General features: G+C 44.8%; 1 protein-coding gene across 1 annotated transcript in view; it reads right to left on the reverse strand.

Moving 5' to 3' along the window:
- Positions 1-600: 600 nt before the first annotated feature.
- The window catches only part of LOC121308302 (AT-rich interactive domain-containing protein 1A-like), a 56,214-nt gene continuing 40,244 nt past the window's right edge, over positions 601-16,570 (reverse strand). Inside the window, exons 8-20 of the mRNA XM_041240628.1 lie at positions 16,256-16,562; positions 13,218-13,363; positions 12,835-12,944; positions 12,463-12,672; positions 11,376-11,583; positions 7,780-7,912; positions 7,138-7,295; positions 6,393-6,534; positions 5,942-6,061; positions 5,689-5,785; positions 4,476-5,307; positions 3,960-4,090; positions 601-3,747 (exon numbers count right to left, since the gene is read on the reverse strand). Coding sequence (XP_041096562.1) covers positions 1,939-3,747; positions 3,960-4,090; positions 4,476-5,307; positions 5,689-5,785; positions 5,942-6,061; positions 6,393-6,534; positions 7,138-7,295; positions 7,780-7,912; positions 11,376-11,583; positions 12,463-12,672; positions 12,835-12,944; positions 13,218-13,363; positions 16,256-16,562 — 4,403 coding nt within the window. The 3' untranslated portion in view covers positions 601-1,938. The remainder of the gene's footprint in view (positions 3,748-3,959; positions 4,091-4,475; positions 5,308-5,688; positions 5,786-5,941; positions 6,062-6,392; positions 6,535-7,137; positions 7,296-7,779; positions 7,913-11,375; positions 11,584-12,462; positions 12,673-12,834; positions 12,945-13,217; positions 13,364-16,255; positions 16,563-16,570) is intronic.

The raw sequence follows: 16,570 nt of genomic DNA on the forward strand, positions 1-16,570 counted from the left end.
AAAGCGCATGTCTCTAAAACTGCACTCATATTACTAGGAATACAAACTGCATGTAACAGGAGTGGAACCAATATTCACCCTAAATATTCAGCGCATCCTGGATTTGAGGGCACATTCCCAAAACCAGAGGGAAGACATCCTGTTGCAACAGACCTTCAGTTGAGCACAAACATTATGACAAGTCTCTGTAGGGGTGTTGCAGGTGTTATTTCAACCCCTATAGTGGAATACACACTTTCACAGGTCATATATACAGTACCAGTATATCCCCATTCTCAATGGCATCTTAGGAAGGATTTCTTCACCAGGCGAGTCTTCTCTTGGTTCACAGACTATGGAAGCAGTGCAGACATAATTCCTAGTCTTACTTGGCATATTTTAATGCTTAGTCATTTAACAGAAAACATGTATGTCTATAAAATAAGGCCATTGTGGTTTCCCTTTAGAATTCTGTCCAATCTGAAATTGACGAGCTTCCAAAACATTTATCAAATATTCACTAGTTATTTATTTGTCGAAGTTAATGAAGGCTGGGGTAGGTGATCCCGTTTTAGTTATTTCTAAAATTTACACTAAATGAATAAAACCATCACAAACGTCTTACGAAGATTTAATGTACATTTATTCTTAACACGTGGAACATATAGTATAAAGATTTCATACTGAATAAATGATATTCATTAAGCCAAAAAAGGAAAAAAAGAGGAATTTACATCAAGTTTTTAGCTACATCGTCTGAAATACAAATATGCAGAATCCATATCACTGAAAATAAAATAAAAAAAATCTCAAATTGTGTTTCTTCATCAGGGTTTTTTTTTTTTTTTTTTTTGTATCAGGAGCTTCAACTGAACCTAAAACGTTTTGTTTCTCCACACCTTGATTAGAAAGAATAAAAGGTGATCCGCTACAGCCTCAGGAGCACAGCAGCTAGTTTACGCACAGTAAGAGCTGCACATCACCCCTCTAGGGAGTTAGACAGGCCAAGGCAGGGGGCGGGGTTTTTAAATTAGCACATGGCAGGATTTGATGCAGGGAATTAAACTTGTGTAACCTTTCCGTCTTCCGAGATAAAAAGATCAAGCGCTCCAGAGGGTGAGAGAAAGAGAAAGTGTAATGTACAACGTCATATATACATCGCAGCAAGGCTGCAGCTAAAGTTGAAAACCAGTTCTAAGAGGTGATTTCTTTTTAAGGGTAAATTCATACAATCAAGGGATTAGAAGAGGTCGGGGTGTTGTAGGTTCACACGATACTTTGGGGGGAAAGCCATTTTTTTTCTTCAACGTTAACTAAAAACTTTTTTAAAAACTACAGTTTTGCTGCAGAGCCAGCATTTCTCAGTGTGAAACAGTATTATTACAGTATGTTTACAGTTTAATTTTTTTATTTTAAGGTGTACAGTACAGAAAAAAGTCCTACAATCTACTGCACAGGCCTCCCATTTAAAGACGTCTGTTCACAGCTGGTAACCTGGTTTCTGTAGACTGAATATATAGCATCCAAGTTACAGCAATTATACCACAAGAGTTCAGAAGTCTGTTTAGCTTCCAAATATGAACCATAAAATCGTATTTTTTTTTATCCATGCCCCCCATTGGAGAGCCAGGGCACATTTTATTCCCCAAACTCACTGTAAACGAGACAGCAACTTTGGTTACAGTTGGTTTTTTGTTTAAAAAAAAAGTCCTTCCCGTTAGGCAGCAAACACTCTCCTAGGACAGGGTTTCCGATCTTTTGTATCTTTTCATTTTTAATCCACAACTACTTCATGATATCCTTCCGTCGTGAGAAGCAGGGGGGCGAGGGCAGACAGTGGAATCCGAGGTGTTTTTGCATAAATAAAAAGGACAAAAACAGTCAGTTTTCTCTAAGTTTTCTCCACTCACGCGCAACAGACACACAAAAGGAGGGGATCACAGAAGCATCCCACGGCTGTCATGACTGGCCTATTAAAAACAGTACGTCACAAATTACGTGGGACACCAGCGAGTTCATGAGGGGGGAAACCGAGATGTCCAGTAGCCGCGACTCATACAATGTGAACTCTGAGTGGTTCTCCTCCACTTTGGCCATGGCGTGGAGGGCCCGGGCTGCCCTGCGCATCATGTCCGCGCTGGTGGGCTCGAAGGGGGGGTTCTGCATGTGAAGGATGCTGGGCTGGCTCTGTTGGAACTGGGTGGCTGCTAGACTGTCCTCCAGGAAGCCCAGCAGGTTGCCGATGCTGCCCTTCTGCACGGCAATGGCTCGGGCCGCCAGGCTGTCACCTTGGGCCAGGTTGGCAAGGAGAACAACAGCCATCTCCCGGCACACAGGGATCTTCCGCTCGCCTACCAGGCGGACCAGGGTCCCGTAGAGTTTCTCTAGCCTGCTGAAGGGTGGCGTGGCCAGGATGAGGTCCACATTGTTGTCCTGGATGCTGAGCTTGCTCAGGGTCTCAAAGACCAGTCTCTGGGGGGAGAGCACACCGTTGAGCCCCAGGGTAGGGAAGGGATCCTGGGCCTCAGCTGAGGGGCAGACAGCCCAGTGGAGCAACCCGTCGAGGATGGGGAGGCAAATGCTCTCAGGGTAGAGTGAGAGGTCCAGCTGGCCAGAGATGTTGGCCAGGGTGACCAGAGTGTTCTCTCGCAGCATCTCCAGACAGTCCCACCACCACTCGTCCTTCTCGCAGCTCACTCCCTCGTCTTCCTCCTCCTCCTTCTCGTAGGTGAGCGGGGCCTGCTTGCGCTCGGGGTGCTCGTGCTGCAGCAGGATGAGCCGGCCCAGAATCAGGAGGAGGCCCGGGTGCTTGGACATCTCCAGGTCATTGACCGGAACGAAGGACAGGCTGCGGATGATGTTGGAGACGCAGACGCAGCGCTTGGCCAACGAGTCCTGCCAGTCTGCGATGGTGCTCAGGGGGGTCTCGTCCTTGCTGCGGGGCTCATCCTCCAGGATTTTGATGTTGCGGTGGTTCTGGGTGGCACGGTTGATGCTGAAGGGGAACTTGCTGTTCTCCCTGTGGCTCTCCGGGGTGCCTCGCACCGCCTCCTCAGTCACGGAGCCCGGCCGGGCTGAGAGCACGTCATCTATGGTGGCTGTGATGCTCTTTTCTAGCGGCTGCTCGTCGCCGCTCTTTGCTTTCTCCCCTCCTTCCGTTGTCCCTTGCTTGCTTTCGGTCACAGCTGACTTCTTGTGGCTGGTGACGGCAGTGGCTCGTTTCCGGGGCAGCAGCATCTTGCTTTCGAAGTGGGTCTGGATGTGTTCCGTGGTGTCTCCACCACCAATGCTCCAATGCTGCAGCCCGCTATCGAACTCTTGCAGCCTGCCGAACTTGCTGGAGCAGTCCACCACAAAGGGGTCTTTCTTACGCACCATCTTGATGGGCAGCTTGTCAAACTTGCTGGCTTGCCGGGGCTTTTCAGCTTCGGTCTCCTGGGAGGGCACGCTGGGTTTGGGGTCCTTCATATCAATTTCCCCCTCCGCCCTATCCTCGCCTTGCTCTTCCTCTTGTTTCACCTCTGCTGCAGGCTGCTCGGCTTCCTCTGTCTGGTCTTCATCGTCTTCCTCCTCCTCCTCTTCGATATCCTCCACCTCCTCCTGCTCCTCTTCATCCTCGGAGCCTGATACCGGCTCACTGTCCAGGTGCTCTGGATCCAGCAGGGTGCGCTGTCCGGGATCCCCTACCTCATACTCCTTCAGGATCCCAAAGATCTCAATGAGGCAGCGCCGGAAATATTCCACCAGCAGCTCCAAGAAGCCAGGCAGCTGCAACAAGTAACACAAAATAAGTTACTCAGATAAAACATCTAGCTCATTCTTAACACATAATGGACCCCTATAAGAATGTTCAAATTGAGATTTTTCATGTAGCTTTGTGACAAAGTCTGATTTGATAAAAAAAAAAAAAAAAAAAAAAAAAAAAGGGAATTATTTACATTGTCTCATCTGTGTCACTTTAGATCCTGCTGGAGACTCACCTGGCAGAGGTTGAAGGTAGCAATGCTGTTGTCATCGTACAGTAGAATATTAATGGTGTCTAAAGCCCAGGTGCTCTCCGCTAGCAAACCAGACTTTAAGGACATCATAATTTTCCAGGCCTCAGGAGTTCCTTTGGGAAGAGACATTGAAGATAAAATTAAAGTGCCCATAATTTTTACAATTAAATAAAAAAGTGGGGGGTTGTTTATTTAGCCCAGTGCTACTATAAAACAGAAGAAACAATTTAATCAAACTAAAGGCAGGAAAGAAAAACTGCAATGACTAGATTTAGCCACTTAGTGCCGTCAAACCTAAAACAGGATTTTCACTTGTGCGGTTCTGTGGTTTGACCACAAATTATGTAAGACTTTGAAAACCTATAAATGGCCCAAGACAAGCATCCAGATTTCCCTTTGAACTATTAACTATGCAGTTAAACAGCAAACACAAAACAGTCCTAGACTTGCGCACAGTAAAATCTGCAGGCGAGGACTCAATCTGAGCCACACTCTTACCAATCTCTTTTGCGGTTAGCCGCCGGCGAGGTTTGAGGATAGGCTGCGTTGCCTCGGTTGAACCCGGAGGGAAGGTGATATCTCTTCGTATCAGAGGGGGCTGAACCGGGCTGGGGGTGATGTGCGACGCAGGAACGGGCGGGCCAGCCTTCTGCATCTTCATCCCCGAGTGCATGAAAGGTGATTTGCTGGGGGACGTCCGGTTTTCGACGGGCCGGGGCATGGGGGCAGGGCTGGGGACCTGCGGAATGTGGTTCTGCATGGTGGGGGGAGTCTGGTAGTTTGACTGCAGGGGCCGGGTCATGGGAGGCACCGTGCCCGAGGGACCGTACGGGGGCTGGCGCTGGGCCACGTGGGCGGGCCACTGTCCTTCATGGTTCATCCGCTGGTCAGAAGGCATCATTTCCTCTGACCGGTTCATCCCATGGTAGCCTGGGCCCTGCGCTGGGGCCCCAGGACCCTGTCGGTTGGGGAAGTTGTAGCCCATCTCATTGCGACCTTGCCACATGCTACCCTGAGGACCGTCTGGGGTGGACTGCATGGGGCTGCCCATCATCTGCGGAGGAATGGCCTGCTGGGAGTTGGGCCCTGCTGTGGCCTGTACTCTCTCCCGACCGAACTGGAAGGGGAACTGGTTCTGTGGGCCCGGAGGCCGCCTGTCTGAGCCTGGGTAAGCGTTTCCATACTGGTTGTACATCTCCTGCTGGACTGGGGGCGCTGCCTGTTGCTGTGGTTGTGGCTGTTGCTGCCCACTGAAAGGGACATTGTACATCTCCCCCGCGTGGAGCTTGGCAGGGGGTCCGTAAACCCCATCCACTGGGCGCTTGTAGTTCTAAAAGGAAAATCAAACACAATCAATGTGAAAGACTGCTTTCCACCACTATCTCTAGGTTAAAATGCTAGCACAAGTGTGCAACACACACACACACCTCTTGAAAAAGCATCTCTTTAAAAGTGTTACATCTTGTGTATAGTAAAAACAATGTAAGCTTACTAACTGCTGTGTTGGCTTCAGTTAATTTTGCGGTGCTTGTTTAAACAAGTTATTTGCCAAACATGTTTTTTAAATATAGTAAACAATGTGAAATGGATTTAAAATCAACATGACATGCCAAATGATTCATGGTTTGTAATGCTTTTGAATGTACTTAGATGTACAAATCAAGGAGAGCTCTGTTGGCACCAGTGAAGTGGACCTGGCAGCAAGCCTTACCTGCTGTTGCTGGCCATACATTCCTGGCTGCTGGTTGGGGTAGGGACCACCAGGTGGTGCTCCTTGACCAGGGTACTGATTTCCATAGGAATCGTGCCTGCAAACGAAATGCACAATTCATTAGGAGAGGTATTTACTAAGCTAATGAATTCAGGATTAGGAGTCCCTGTTGGCGACAACATGGCAACCAAACTGTACGGGTATTCTGAATTGCCGTGGGGCATCAGTAAGCTAGAGGAGTCGCTGTACTGACCGTTGCTGTGGCGGGTAGCGGTTTGGCGAGTACATCCCCGAGTCTGCGTTGGAAGGCATCAGGTTTGGCTGTGGTGCTCCTGGTCCCATGCTTCCCTCGGGACCCATTCCAGGCTCTTGTCTGAAACGGATGAGAGAGACCTTTAGGAATCCCTTAACCCAGAGGTTTAACCGCTTTCCTCAGGAAAGGTACAGCATTTACATTTGAGTTTCAACAAGTTGAACGTACACGCATTGAACGTATTTATAAAGCCCCTTGGCTTTTTAGTGTCACTGCCGTAGAAAACACAATTCTGAACAGCCAGTCTCTCAAAATGCTGCAATTTTTTTTTTAATGTTACATTCTGTCTTACCTTATGGCAAATGTGTAGATTGTTGTTAAATGTTTGACTTTTTGATAAATCTGACTAACAGCACTTTATCAGGTAAATTAAGCATCAAGTATGATCTACCTCCGGTCGTAGCCCGGTCCATAAGGATACTGCTGCCGCTGTCCCATCGCCATGTTGCCAATGGAGCCAGGGGGAGGCCGGTTATACTGCTCAGTCATCCCACTGTTGGGACCTTGTCCTGGGGACATGAACTGCTCACCACCTACATTAGGAAGGACCACAGATGACATTCGCTCAGTAAAGTCCAGGTACCTTGCGCCACTTGCTAGAATCCGGTGCTGGATAATAAAAGTATATACGCAACAAAAAGTATCCACAATCAGGATTTGTTCACCAACATATTTGATTAAAAAGTGACTTCTATGTTTTGTAAATCCTGATGAAGGTGCACAGCACCAAAACATTGATTTGTTCACCTTTTAATCTTGACGTTGCACAAATAAGTCAAACATTTTGGTGAACAAATCCTGAGCGCGGATACTCTGTTGCAACTGATATTCGCTACAATATATTGTCAGACATCAGTCAAATACACATCAAGTGCTATTTAAGTCCAGTTTTACAAGGATTTTGATAAAAAAAGCTCTTTGTTCACATTTTTCTTAAATCAGGCCCTGAATGCAGACACTATGGGTTTTCTCGCCGCACAAAATAGGAAATATCTTAGCCTTTTCTTTCAACTTCTGAGAGTAATACAATATTGACAAGGTGCACATTTACCAAATGCTCCACTTCAATTTCCTAAAATATTCTGTGGTTAGTCTTGTTAGTACAATGCTAGAATGTATTGGAGAAATGTCCTTGCCTTTCCGCATGGCACCAAAGGGATCCTTGTTGGGTTCGTACTGCATCCGGCTCATCATCTCAGGTTGGTACCCGGAGTTGGGAGTCATGGAATTCCGCCTCTGGAAAGCAGGATCGCTGCCGTCCGCAAACGGGTCCTGGAGGTTTACCATGTTAGGCCTAAGAAGTGACAAATCACAACAGAGGTTACTGTTGGACGAGCATAACTAGTTGGCTTCAGCTTTCAGCACAAAAATCAAAAAGTTACAATTAAAAGGGGACAGTGCAGCTGTATGGATGTCTGTATGTATGCCACTTTTAGCAATAATTAAATCATGGGTAGATGAAACTTTCCAATTTATATATTCAGCTATGCGTGGACATTTGTTACGAGAAGCAATTTCCACTGCAAAAAGTATACATCAGTGTGATATGCATGTTGCAGACATAGCTACTTTTAACTTGAAGAAATATTTATTTAACAAATTTTAAAAAGGCAGCTACATAAACATTCAAGGATGGTCACACTTCCTGATTTTTCCATTAAAATATTTTCCAAAAATGAGTCTTGGTGGATTGTCAGCCTCTATCCTTGAGCCCTACCCTACTGAGGGCAATCCTCATGGTTCTTTATTTAAAATGCCATTACTGATCTAAACAGTACCTGACTCCAGGCATGGGTGGCATCTGGCTGTGTGGTGTAGAAGCCGGAGTGGGGGGCTTCAGATCTCCTCCCTCTGCCATCGAGCTGCTGGTGGACTGGGGAGTCTGAGGCCCCTGCAAGGACCCGGAGCCCGCTGTGTGGAACACAAGCACAGACATGGTCAGAGGGCACTTTCACACCTCGTTCACTTGCAAGTGATTCCAATCGTAGTTCACACCTTCCATGGCGCTTGCTGAACTACATCACTTCCACGATTTGCTTCGCTGTTTGGAGCGGTTCGCTTCCACGTGAAATGCAAAAAGGAGCAAAGTGGCAAACGTACCCAGTCCCCTTCCAAGCGAACCGACATGACCATTTCAAGTGAGCTCGGTTCACTTGGTTTGATGCACATCCTGGTGCGATTCTGTGGTTCTCAGAGGTTTCACATATCACTCCAAGAGAACTGAACTTCAAGCAAAGGGCCAAACAGACTAGGTGCAAGTGCCCCGAGACACACAGTCTGACATTGGCCAAGCAGGATTTCATAAAAAGTAGCCATGGTGATGCAAAAATAAAATTGATTCAAGTTTTTCAGAACTGAAGTTTACAATACACTGCAGAGTGATGTCAAAGCCATCTATTTACCTTTGTGATTATTGTAACCTGGTTTTAAACAAAGCATGACACAATGTGTTTGAAATACCAATAAATCAGAACACAATGTCAGCATTTCTGTATGCAAATGCAAAACAGTGCTGATGACTTTCACCTCATATAACCAAGAGTCATCTATCATGGCTTTAAAAAGGAACACCGATTTTAACCACATCATTTATTAGTAATTACACTTACTAGGGAAGCAATAACCCTAACTTAACTTACAAAAGGTTGCTACTTATCCTTGACCTACAGCTTCAGCCAAATGCTTTGCATCACCTAGTATTAAACTAAACTAAATTTAGATATTTATCATGTAATCAAAGAAACCACACAACGTCTACCGGAAGCCATAACAGTACAATTGTCTATAAGATTGAATATAAATATAAAAAAGGCAAAAGAAAAAAATAAAATGCACAATGCTTAACATGTTGGCTTTATTTGTCTAACAACAGGTCTGGCAAGAGCAACCATTTTCCTTAATAGTTAAAATGAGTTTGTTTTAAGCAAGATCCACCAAATCTCTTGGGTTTGTTCTGTGAATAGTGGGTTGTTTTTTGTTTAGTTGGCCTACGGAAGATTGCAGGCTTGCATTGTACACATCACAGCAAGCACTCGGCTTCCTGTTTTCAGCTCGGTTTTCTTTGAAAAGCAGCATCGGTAGAAACACTAGCTCATGTGCAAGGACACTGGCTCTTTAAATATTCAAAATGCATACCACATAAGCAATATATAAACATTAGCATGATAATGCATTTATAATTGGGGGCCAGTTTGAGTGCACTAACCAAAATCATTATTCAAGTACAGAAATCCTTCATACATTACTTAGCAGCAATTTATTCAATTCATTTGTTAAGCAATGCAGTGCAGCAGGTATTTCTTTGGGGGAAGGGAAGGTTAATGCTGCCTGTGATTGGACTGGTGTTTCACAGTACTCTTTCTGTATTCTGAGTACAATTCCTAGACCCACATACAGGCCTGCAGCGTCAAGTTAAATATGCTTAATTGATGGACTTTGTTGAACTGTTAAACGCCAGGACATGCAAAGTCTCCAAAAGAATTAAGTGCAGGTCCAACACTGGGCAGCAATCCACTAAACTCACTGCTATAAACTTGTAATACAAACTAAAATCACTGTTTACAATAATTACCCAGCATATAGTTCTTTGTATCCTAAAATCGCATTAAATACCCATGGAGATATATCAAAAGCAGGCTTTAGGAACGAGAAAGCCAACCCCTCAATTTAAATCTCTGCTGGAACAAGCCAATTGAGAGATTAGCCCAAGTCACAGCTCCATACATAAATGTGAGTTATTTTTCCCAGTGACTTCCCTAGTATTAGTATGCAGTGTGTGATGACTCATGCTTTCTATTCATTAAAGTTGTACTCATGCAGGGGGTCACTGCCAGGTCACATTTATTCACATTTCGCCACTTCACACCCCCCCAACCACCACTCCCTAGAGCAGGGATTCCCCTCCCTGACTAGTGACAAGGAGGGGAGGTTGCAGGGGGTTCTCTCCCTGGCTTGCACACACAGAGAGTGTGTGTGACTTTACACACACACCTCCCTTCCCCATTCATCATTTCTGGCTCAACACAAACCTCCAGGGAATCTGCCGCTCAGAAACCTTCAGGCCAACAAAAACACAGCTCCAATCTCCCTCTCGATGACACTGGCAGGAATCAGCTTACAAACATTCTCTGCGTAAGCGGAGGAATTCCACCTCGCGGCCCCCTGCTCCGTCACCTCGCATCCCTAGTTTTACATGACAGCGCTTGGACACGCTGGCACACACTGGAAAACATGCTGGCGGCAATCACAAACACATGGAACAATTTGGCAAGAGGAGCAACCGGATTCAGAAAGTCCTTCAAAAACAACACAGATTCCTTTCAAACCTGGAAGTAGCAGCTTAGCCTTGTATACAAAGGGGACCCTGATTTAAACTCAAACACAAAACCAACCTTCACATCAGTTCCGGCTGAAGTAAAGGACTTTACAAACATGGATTTGGGGTTATGCGCCTTCCCATTATCTGTAGTTTTATAGAGTGGTTTATAAGGCAATATATATGATGCATCAGCAGTACTTAAGACAGACAAAAGTTTAGGGGCAAACAAGTCAAGAACCATACAAAAAAAAAATCAAATCAGATCACAATGTACCTGTGGATATTACCATGCTTGCATATGCGGCTTTCAACAAATTAAATGTTACATTTCAAACTGTTCTTACATCAATCTCAAGCAAAAACCCTCTGTTTCCACAAAACTCCATCCTCCACAAGACTCAAAAGCAGAACTATTAAAAGGACTACTACACTTAACTTGCATGTTGTAACAATTGCAAATTACTGTATTTAGCCATCTTACAAACGCAATAAAACAGTGTTGAGTGCCATGCGACAAAACCACTGAACAAAGAAAAACTATGAGGGGACTGCTGTGTAAATCTGAAGGACAGCTTAACCACTTCCCTGTTTCTAGCTATCCCTATTCACAAGTCCCGTATCAGAATTACAGCTTTGTGGTAAAATAGGGAACTGAGCGGAGCTAACCTTGGTTATTACACCTTAAAACAGGGATGGGAAGACGACTCCTATTGCATCACAGTTTCACCCATTCCAGGTTTTACTGTGAGTTTGGTCAGCCACAGTAACATGCTCAGGTGTCTTATTAAACTCATCGTAAAACCAGGAATAAATCAAACTGCTATATAATGAGAGTTACTTCCATCCCTGTTTGTTCTTTGTTGTGTTGATAAATGTTTAGGTTAAACAGTGCTTTGAAAAATAAACTAATAACTCCCAATAAAACAGCTGAAAAGGCTTTCTCCAATGGCAAACTTGATTTCAGAATATCAATGTCTTTAAAACACTCCTTAAAAGTTGTGCATCGGACCAGCTATAGGGTAATTCAAGGTTTTCTCCGAGAGGTCCCGTACTCACCAGGGGAAGGGGGCTGGATCTTGGCCTGGTTCTTCTTAGCATCAGCTGCATTGAAGAGGTCTGGCGGGGGGTCCTCTCCTCGCTCGATCTTGCACTCAAAGGCGTACAGACACTGGATGTACTGCTTCTTCAGGGAGCTGGCAGCGCTGCTCGAGGTGCCCACGTTCAGGTTGGTAGCAAGCTCGCGCCACTTTTTATTCTTGTTCACCTGCAAACAAAAGGGAGGTTCAGCAAAAACAGCCATGGGCAACACCCACAAAATCCCCCAAGAGCAGCTGTGTAAGACTGGACTGGAGCACAGCTTACATAGCACTTTAAATAAGATACGCGTCCCCAGCAATCCCGATATTTGCGCCAATGTCAAATGTGTTATTTACCACTGTATTCATTTTCTTAATGTTTGTAGATTTCAGTGTATGGACCTTTGAATATGTGGCTTCTTGTCCTGATTGCATATGCATGTATACTGATAGCTTTCTTCAGTTCGCAGATAAATCCAGCTGCTTGAATCTTGATAAACAAAACTTGGGACACGCTGCTTTCTCCAGTAAGGTAGCTACACACACACACAAAGGTAATTAAGAATTATGCACATAGAGAATTTGCTGGCCGACTATCAATTTCCATTAACAGGCGATTAAGCGTGCATTAACAGACTGCTTTCTATCGTTTGATGCAGCTGGGAGTAACAGCAACATGTGAGAATGGCTTTGCCAGTGTTAAATTGAAAAGGAAGAGTAATTAAGGAAATGACTGAAAATTGATTTTAATTTGCAGGCCTGTGACGCCGCACTGGAGTTTGATTTGACCTACTTCTTCATGGCCTAGTTCTCCCCCTTGTCATATTTGAGCAGATTCGCTAAAGTACTGAAATTGATTTATGCCTCAGTGTGCACCACCTGGAGCACCAGTGAATACAGAAGACTTCAAGGAGGAGAACATCAATAGAAGGTAGACGAGACCTCCTCGTACATCACTGCCACTGGGTACTTGACATGTAATGAAAGTGTACATATTCCTTCATTGATGTTCAATAGATAGTTTATAGCAGCGGACCCGCGAGTGAGTTTGCACAGCTCTCCCTCACCTGGGTTAGTCCTCCGATCTCTTTGACAGAGATGTAGAGCCTGAAGAGGTCCAGGGGCTTCCTGCCCACGGCTGGGAGGTTGGTCATCCCCATGGCCTTCTCCTCCGTGAAAGCCAGGAAGCGGTCCACCCACATCTTCCTCTCCGGCTCGGCGCCCAGCTCATACAGCTTGGTGATCTTCTCGTTGGTCGTCGTGGATGAACTGGACTTCTGGAATAAGGGGATGACAAGGACAGCTTTGAGGATAAAGACATCCACAGTGTTTAATATTCTAAATACACCCTTGATATGAATCAATACTACTACAAAACAGAACTGTTGTGGTTATTACATTTTTCCAGGAAGGGTCTTAGTTAAGGTCTCCTGTCTTACCTTTGATTTTGTTTCTGTTTTAGGAGTCCCGTCCGCTTTGTTGTTCATTTTGGGCCCTGGAGTCAGTTTCACATCACCGAGCCCCAATAACTCAGGGCTAGGAGCCATTCCTGTTAAAAGAAACAGTAAATTCGATTCTGTATGCTAAAGAATACATTTCTGTGCTTATTTTGATATTGAAATAACAACATTTAAAGGCTTTAAAATAAAACTACAGTTTACGAACTTCCAGAAGCACCTTGAATTAGAGCACACATCTTACAACACAGTCCATCTGGTGACTAATTCAGGTCCTCCCATTACACACCATCTGTTTGTGTTGCCATGTGTATACTGCAGCCTGTGTATATCATCACCTTTCAATAAGAATGAGCTCCACTCACCAGCAGAATTGTTGGCCATGTTGCCACCCATAGGGTAAGGGGAGCCCTGCGGGTTCATCATTCCAGGCATGCTGTTCATACTCTGGCCATAGGGGGAGCCAGCAGCCATCATGCCCCCCTGGTTCATGTTGGCGTAGCCGGGCGGTCTGCAGGAAAAAACTCCTGGTTAATGGATTCAAAGGGGTTTCTTTATATGATGTGAAAGCTGTTATGCTTATGGACCATTTTCACAAAGCATTTACCACCCTGCAAAGTTCCACAGAACAAATATGTTCAAAAGCCTCAATTAAAATGCAGGGCATTCACTTAACCTTAGTTGTTTCTTTCTAGTTCTGCAAAACAGTAGATTTTAGTTTTATATGTAAAATGTCTAAATTTAAATGAAACGTGACCCCACTATACCTTTAAATTCACACTGGCACAAAGTCAAATACATTTCATATCAAACTGGAGCTAGTAGGAAAATAAACAATGTTTTAAGAAGAACTTGACAGGACAGTGTGTGTAAACGATAAGAGAGCAATGCTCATTGTTCCTTATTTCAATCTTACACAAATATTAGACATTAGCCATCATGGAGACCTAACCGTGAATTAAACTACATTTGTGAATTTCTGAATTGTTGCACTGTATTTTTTTGTATCACAGAGAGCTTGGTTAAACACATTTGTTTCTAAACCTTGAGCTGTTTACACGTGCCTTGCTCCAGGCTACATAGTAAAAGCTTAAGAAATACAAAAACATATTATGTAACAGCAAGCTCCAGGCAGGGTCCTCCCTGGCCGAGTAACACTGCTGGAAGAACGCTTTATCAGCTCATTCACCCATTTGTCTTAATCCTTCTCTGGATAGGTGGCTCAGATCACAGTCCAGAACAGCTCGAACAATCAGAAAAACACACAAAACCACATACTCCATAGATTGCCTTGCCTGATCTGCTGCAATTCTTCCCTTTAGTCTCTATAGTCTACTTCCAGTAACATCTTTCCTGGTGTACCCTTCACCGAGCGGCATCTTTCCATCTGTCTGTCTATCACCACCTAACTGAGCTTACTGACAGCTGCACTGCTCTCCTGTCCCTGGAGCCTCCTCTAACCAATCCCCACGATCAGCTTCCTAGTCTGCTTCTCATTAGGACCTTTAACACAGAACACAGCTAATTAGATTGGATACAATTATAGACACAGCAGCACCTCCACCGAGCCCTGCTCCAGGTGCCACAGCACTGCATTGCTTCCCCATTTAACATTTCCTTGTTAAAATAAGCCTCCTACAGGGAGGGCTGCTCCAAGATAGTTCTCGCTACGTCTTGGGGAATGAGACGGGAGAAGAGAACCTAAATACAGCTTTCCAGCAGTTTGTAGGTGATTTTCACAGGCACTCCAGAGGGGAGGTACCAGCCAGACTGTGCTTTAACTTACTGATTTAAGTTAGATAGCAGGGCATCATTTAAAAGGCCTCCCAAGTGACACAGCAGATTCAGCCATTCCATTTAATAGTGAGCCAAAGAGGCCTGTCTGATATGACTTGCACTAAAAACTGGGATGACTCAAACCGCTAAGGAATGGGAGTGTTCAATAATGTGTGATGGTATTTAAATAACTACTGGACACATCAAGATGTAAGCAGATAAAATTTGAGATGGTTGCTGACTTGTCTCAAAACACACTATGCATTGCTTTGGGTTTATTATATATAAAAAGACAGCAATCTTGTTTTGACTCCAACAGAATTGTTTATTAAAATGCACCAGATCGCGTTAGGCACAGGATTTGGGAATCCCAATGAAGGAATGGCTGAGAGATTCCCCTTGTCATACTATTACTGGTCGTGAATTTTGCTGAATTTATTTCTCTTATGCAGCCAGCAATGAAGTGGTTCCAGCTTGCTCTTCCACTTTACTGTGCAGTGACATGCAGCAAAGGGAGGAGCTCGGCCGAATCGCACTAAAGGTAAATCCAGTGACACTTAGATTATTCACCACTGAATCCAAGAGCATTGCGCTGTGGCAGGTCCAGCCCCTATAATTAGGTGATTATGAGGCAAGTTATTCAATACATTGAGTGCACTTAGGCTTTTAAATGAAAGGCACATGCTCATTTAAACCACAGATGGGGTAACTAATGAGGAGCACTTTTCAAACACATGAGAAATCCTGTTCTGGTGGCATTCAGCACACCTTGAACTCACTTATTTAGTCAATCTTATCAGTTTAACTCTTTCAAGAATAAGCAGTGCATTCCTGGTGCAGGCTGTATAGAGGATGCCATGGGTATATTGCACAACAGACCTTCTGCTCCTTAAATATATTCAAGATCATCAGCGTAGTTAATAGGCTTCATTATTTCTTAATTCATCAACAAACCAAGAGCAAAACCCCAAACAGCCACCTCAATCAGAAACATAAAAATGCAGCAGTTCATTGCAGGTTATTGCTGAACTTGCATTTCCACCACTGTATATCTGGCTGCTTAGCGGATTTCTTCCCGATTACTACAAACTCTTATGCATGAAAGAGTTAAGTTGTTGTGAGTTTAAAACATTGCTGAAGTGATAGGAATACCAATTCTAATGTACCAGAAAGCAAAGGCCCCAATTCACACCTACTGACCAGTGAGCACCATATGCACTAACCATTAGAAATTAAAACAGTGTTCAAACATTACAGCAATTAAAAGGTAATCACTGAACAGTAAACTGTAAACAATATGAACAGCATTATCCACAACCTGAGTAGTGCCAAATTTACAAATACTTAAGAAACCAAGTCAATTCAATGGCAAATATTTAGACTAGAATATCTTTATACAAATCCTTTTGGTAATCAGATTAGGATTCCAGTCTATTTGTATGGACGGACATGACCCAATCAAGAAAACACTGACACTTGTCAGCTTTGTTGTGAATGTATTAAAACAGTTTCCATGTTTGCGCTCTACACCTTCAGAACACCCACTGCCATGTTCTTACCATTTAGAACACAACTGATTGAAAGAGTTCCTTCAGTGGCTCCGGCAGCGTACTGGATGATGCCCTACCTGCTCTGGATGGAGTTGGCCGCTGCATGCATTGCAGCTGCCGCTGCCTCCTGAGCCTTCCTGTTGAGCCCGGCCGGAGGAGGGCACATTCCCGAGGCCACCTGCGGGGGCATGTTACCCATGTTGGGACCCATATTGGGGCCGTAGGGCCGGGCGCCCATCTGTCCAGGACCCATCCTCCCTGGGGGCATGCCCGTGTAGGCCGGCCCTCCTCCTTGACCAGACATGGGGTTCATGGTGCCGGCCATCCCAGGGCCAGGGTAACTCGCGTTGGGCATGCCGGAGTAGTTGGGCTGCCTAGGGTAACCTAAAAAG

Source organism: Polyodon spathula, unplaced genomic scaffold (assembly GCF_017654505.1).
Source record: "Polyodon spathula isolate WHYD16114869_AA unplaced genomic scaffold, ASM1765450v1 scaffolds_633, whole genome shotgun sequence".
Classification (NCBI taxonomy): domain Eukaryota; kingdom Metazoa; phylum Chordata; class Actinopteri; order Acipenseriformes; family Polyodontidae; genus Polyodon; species Polyodon spathula.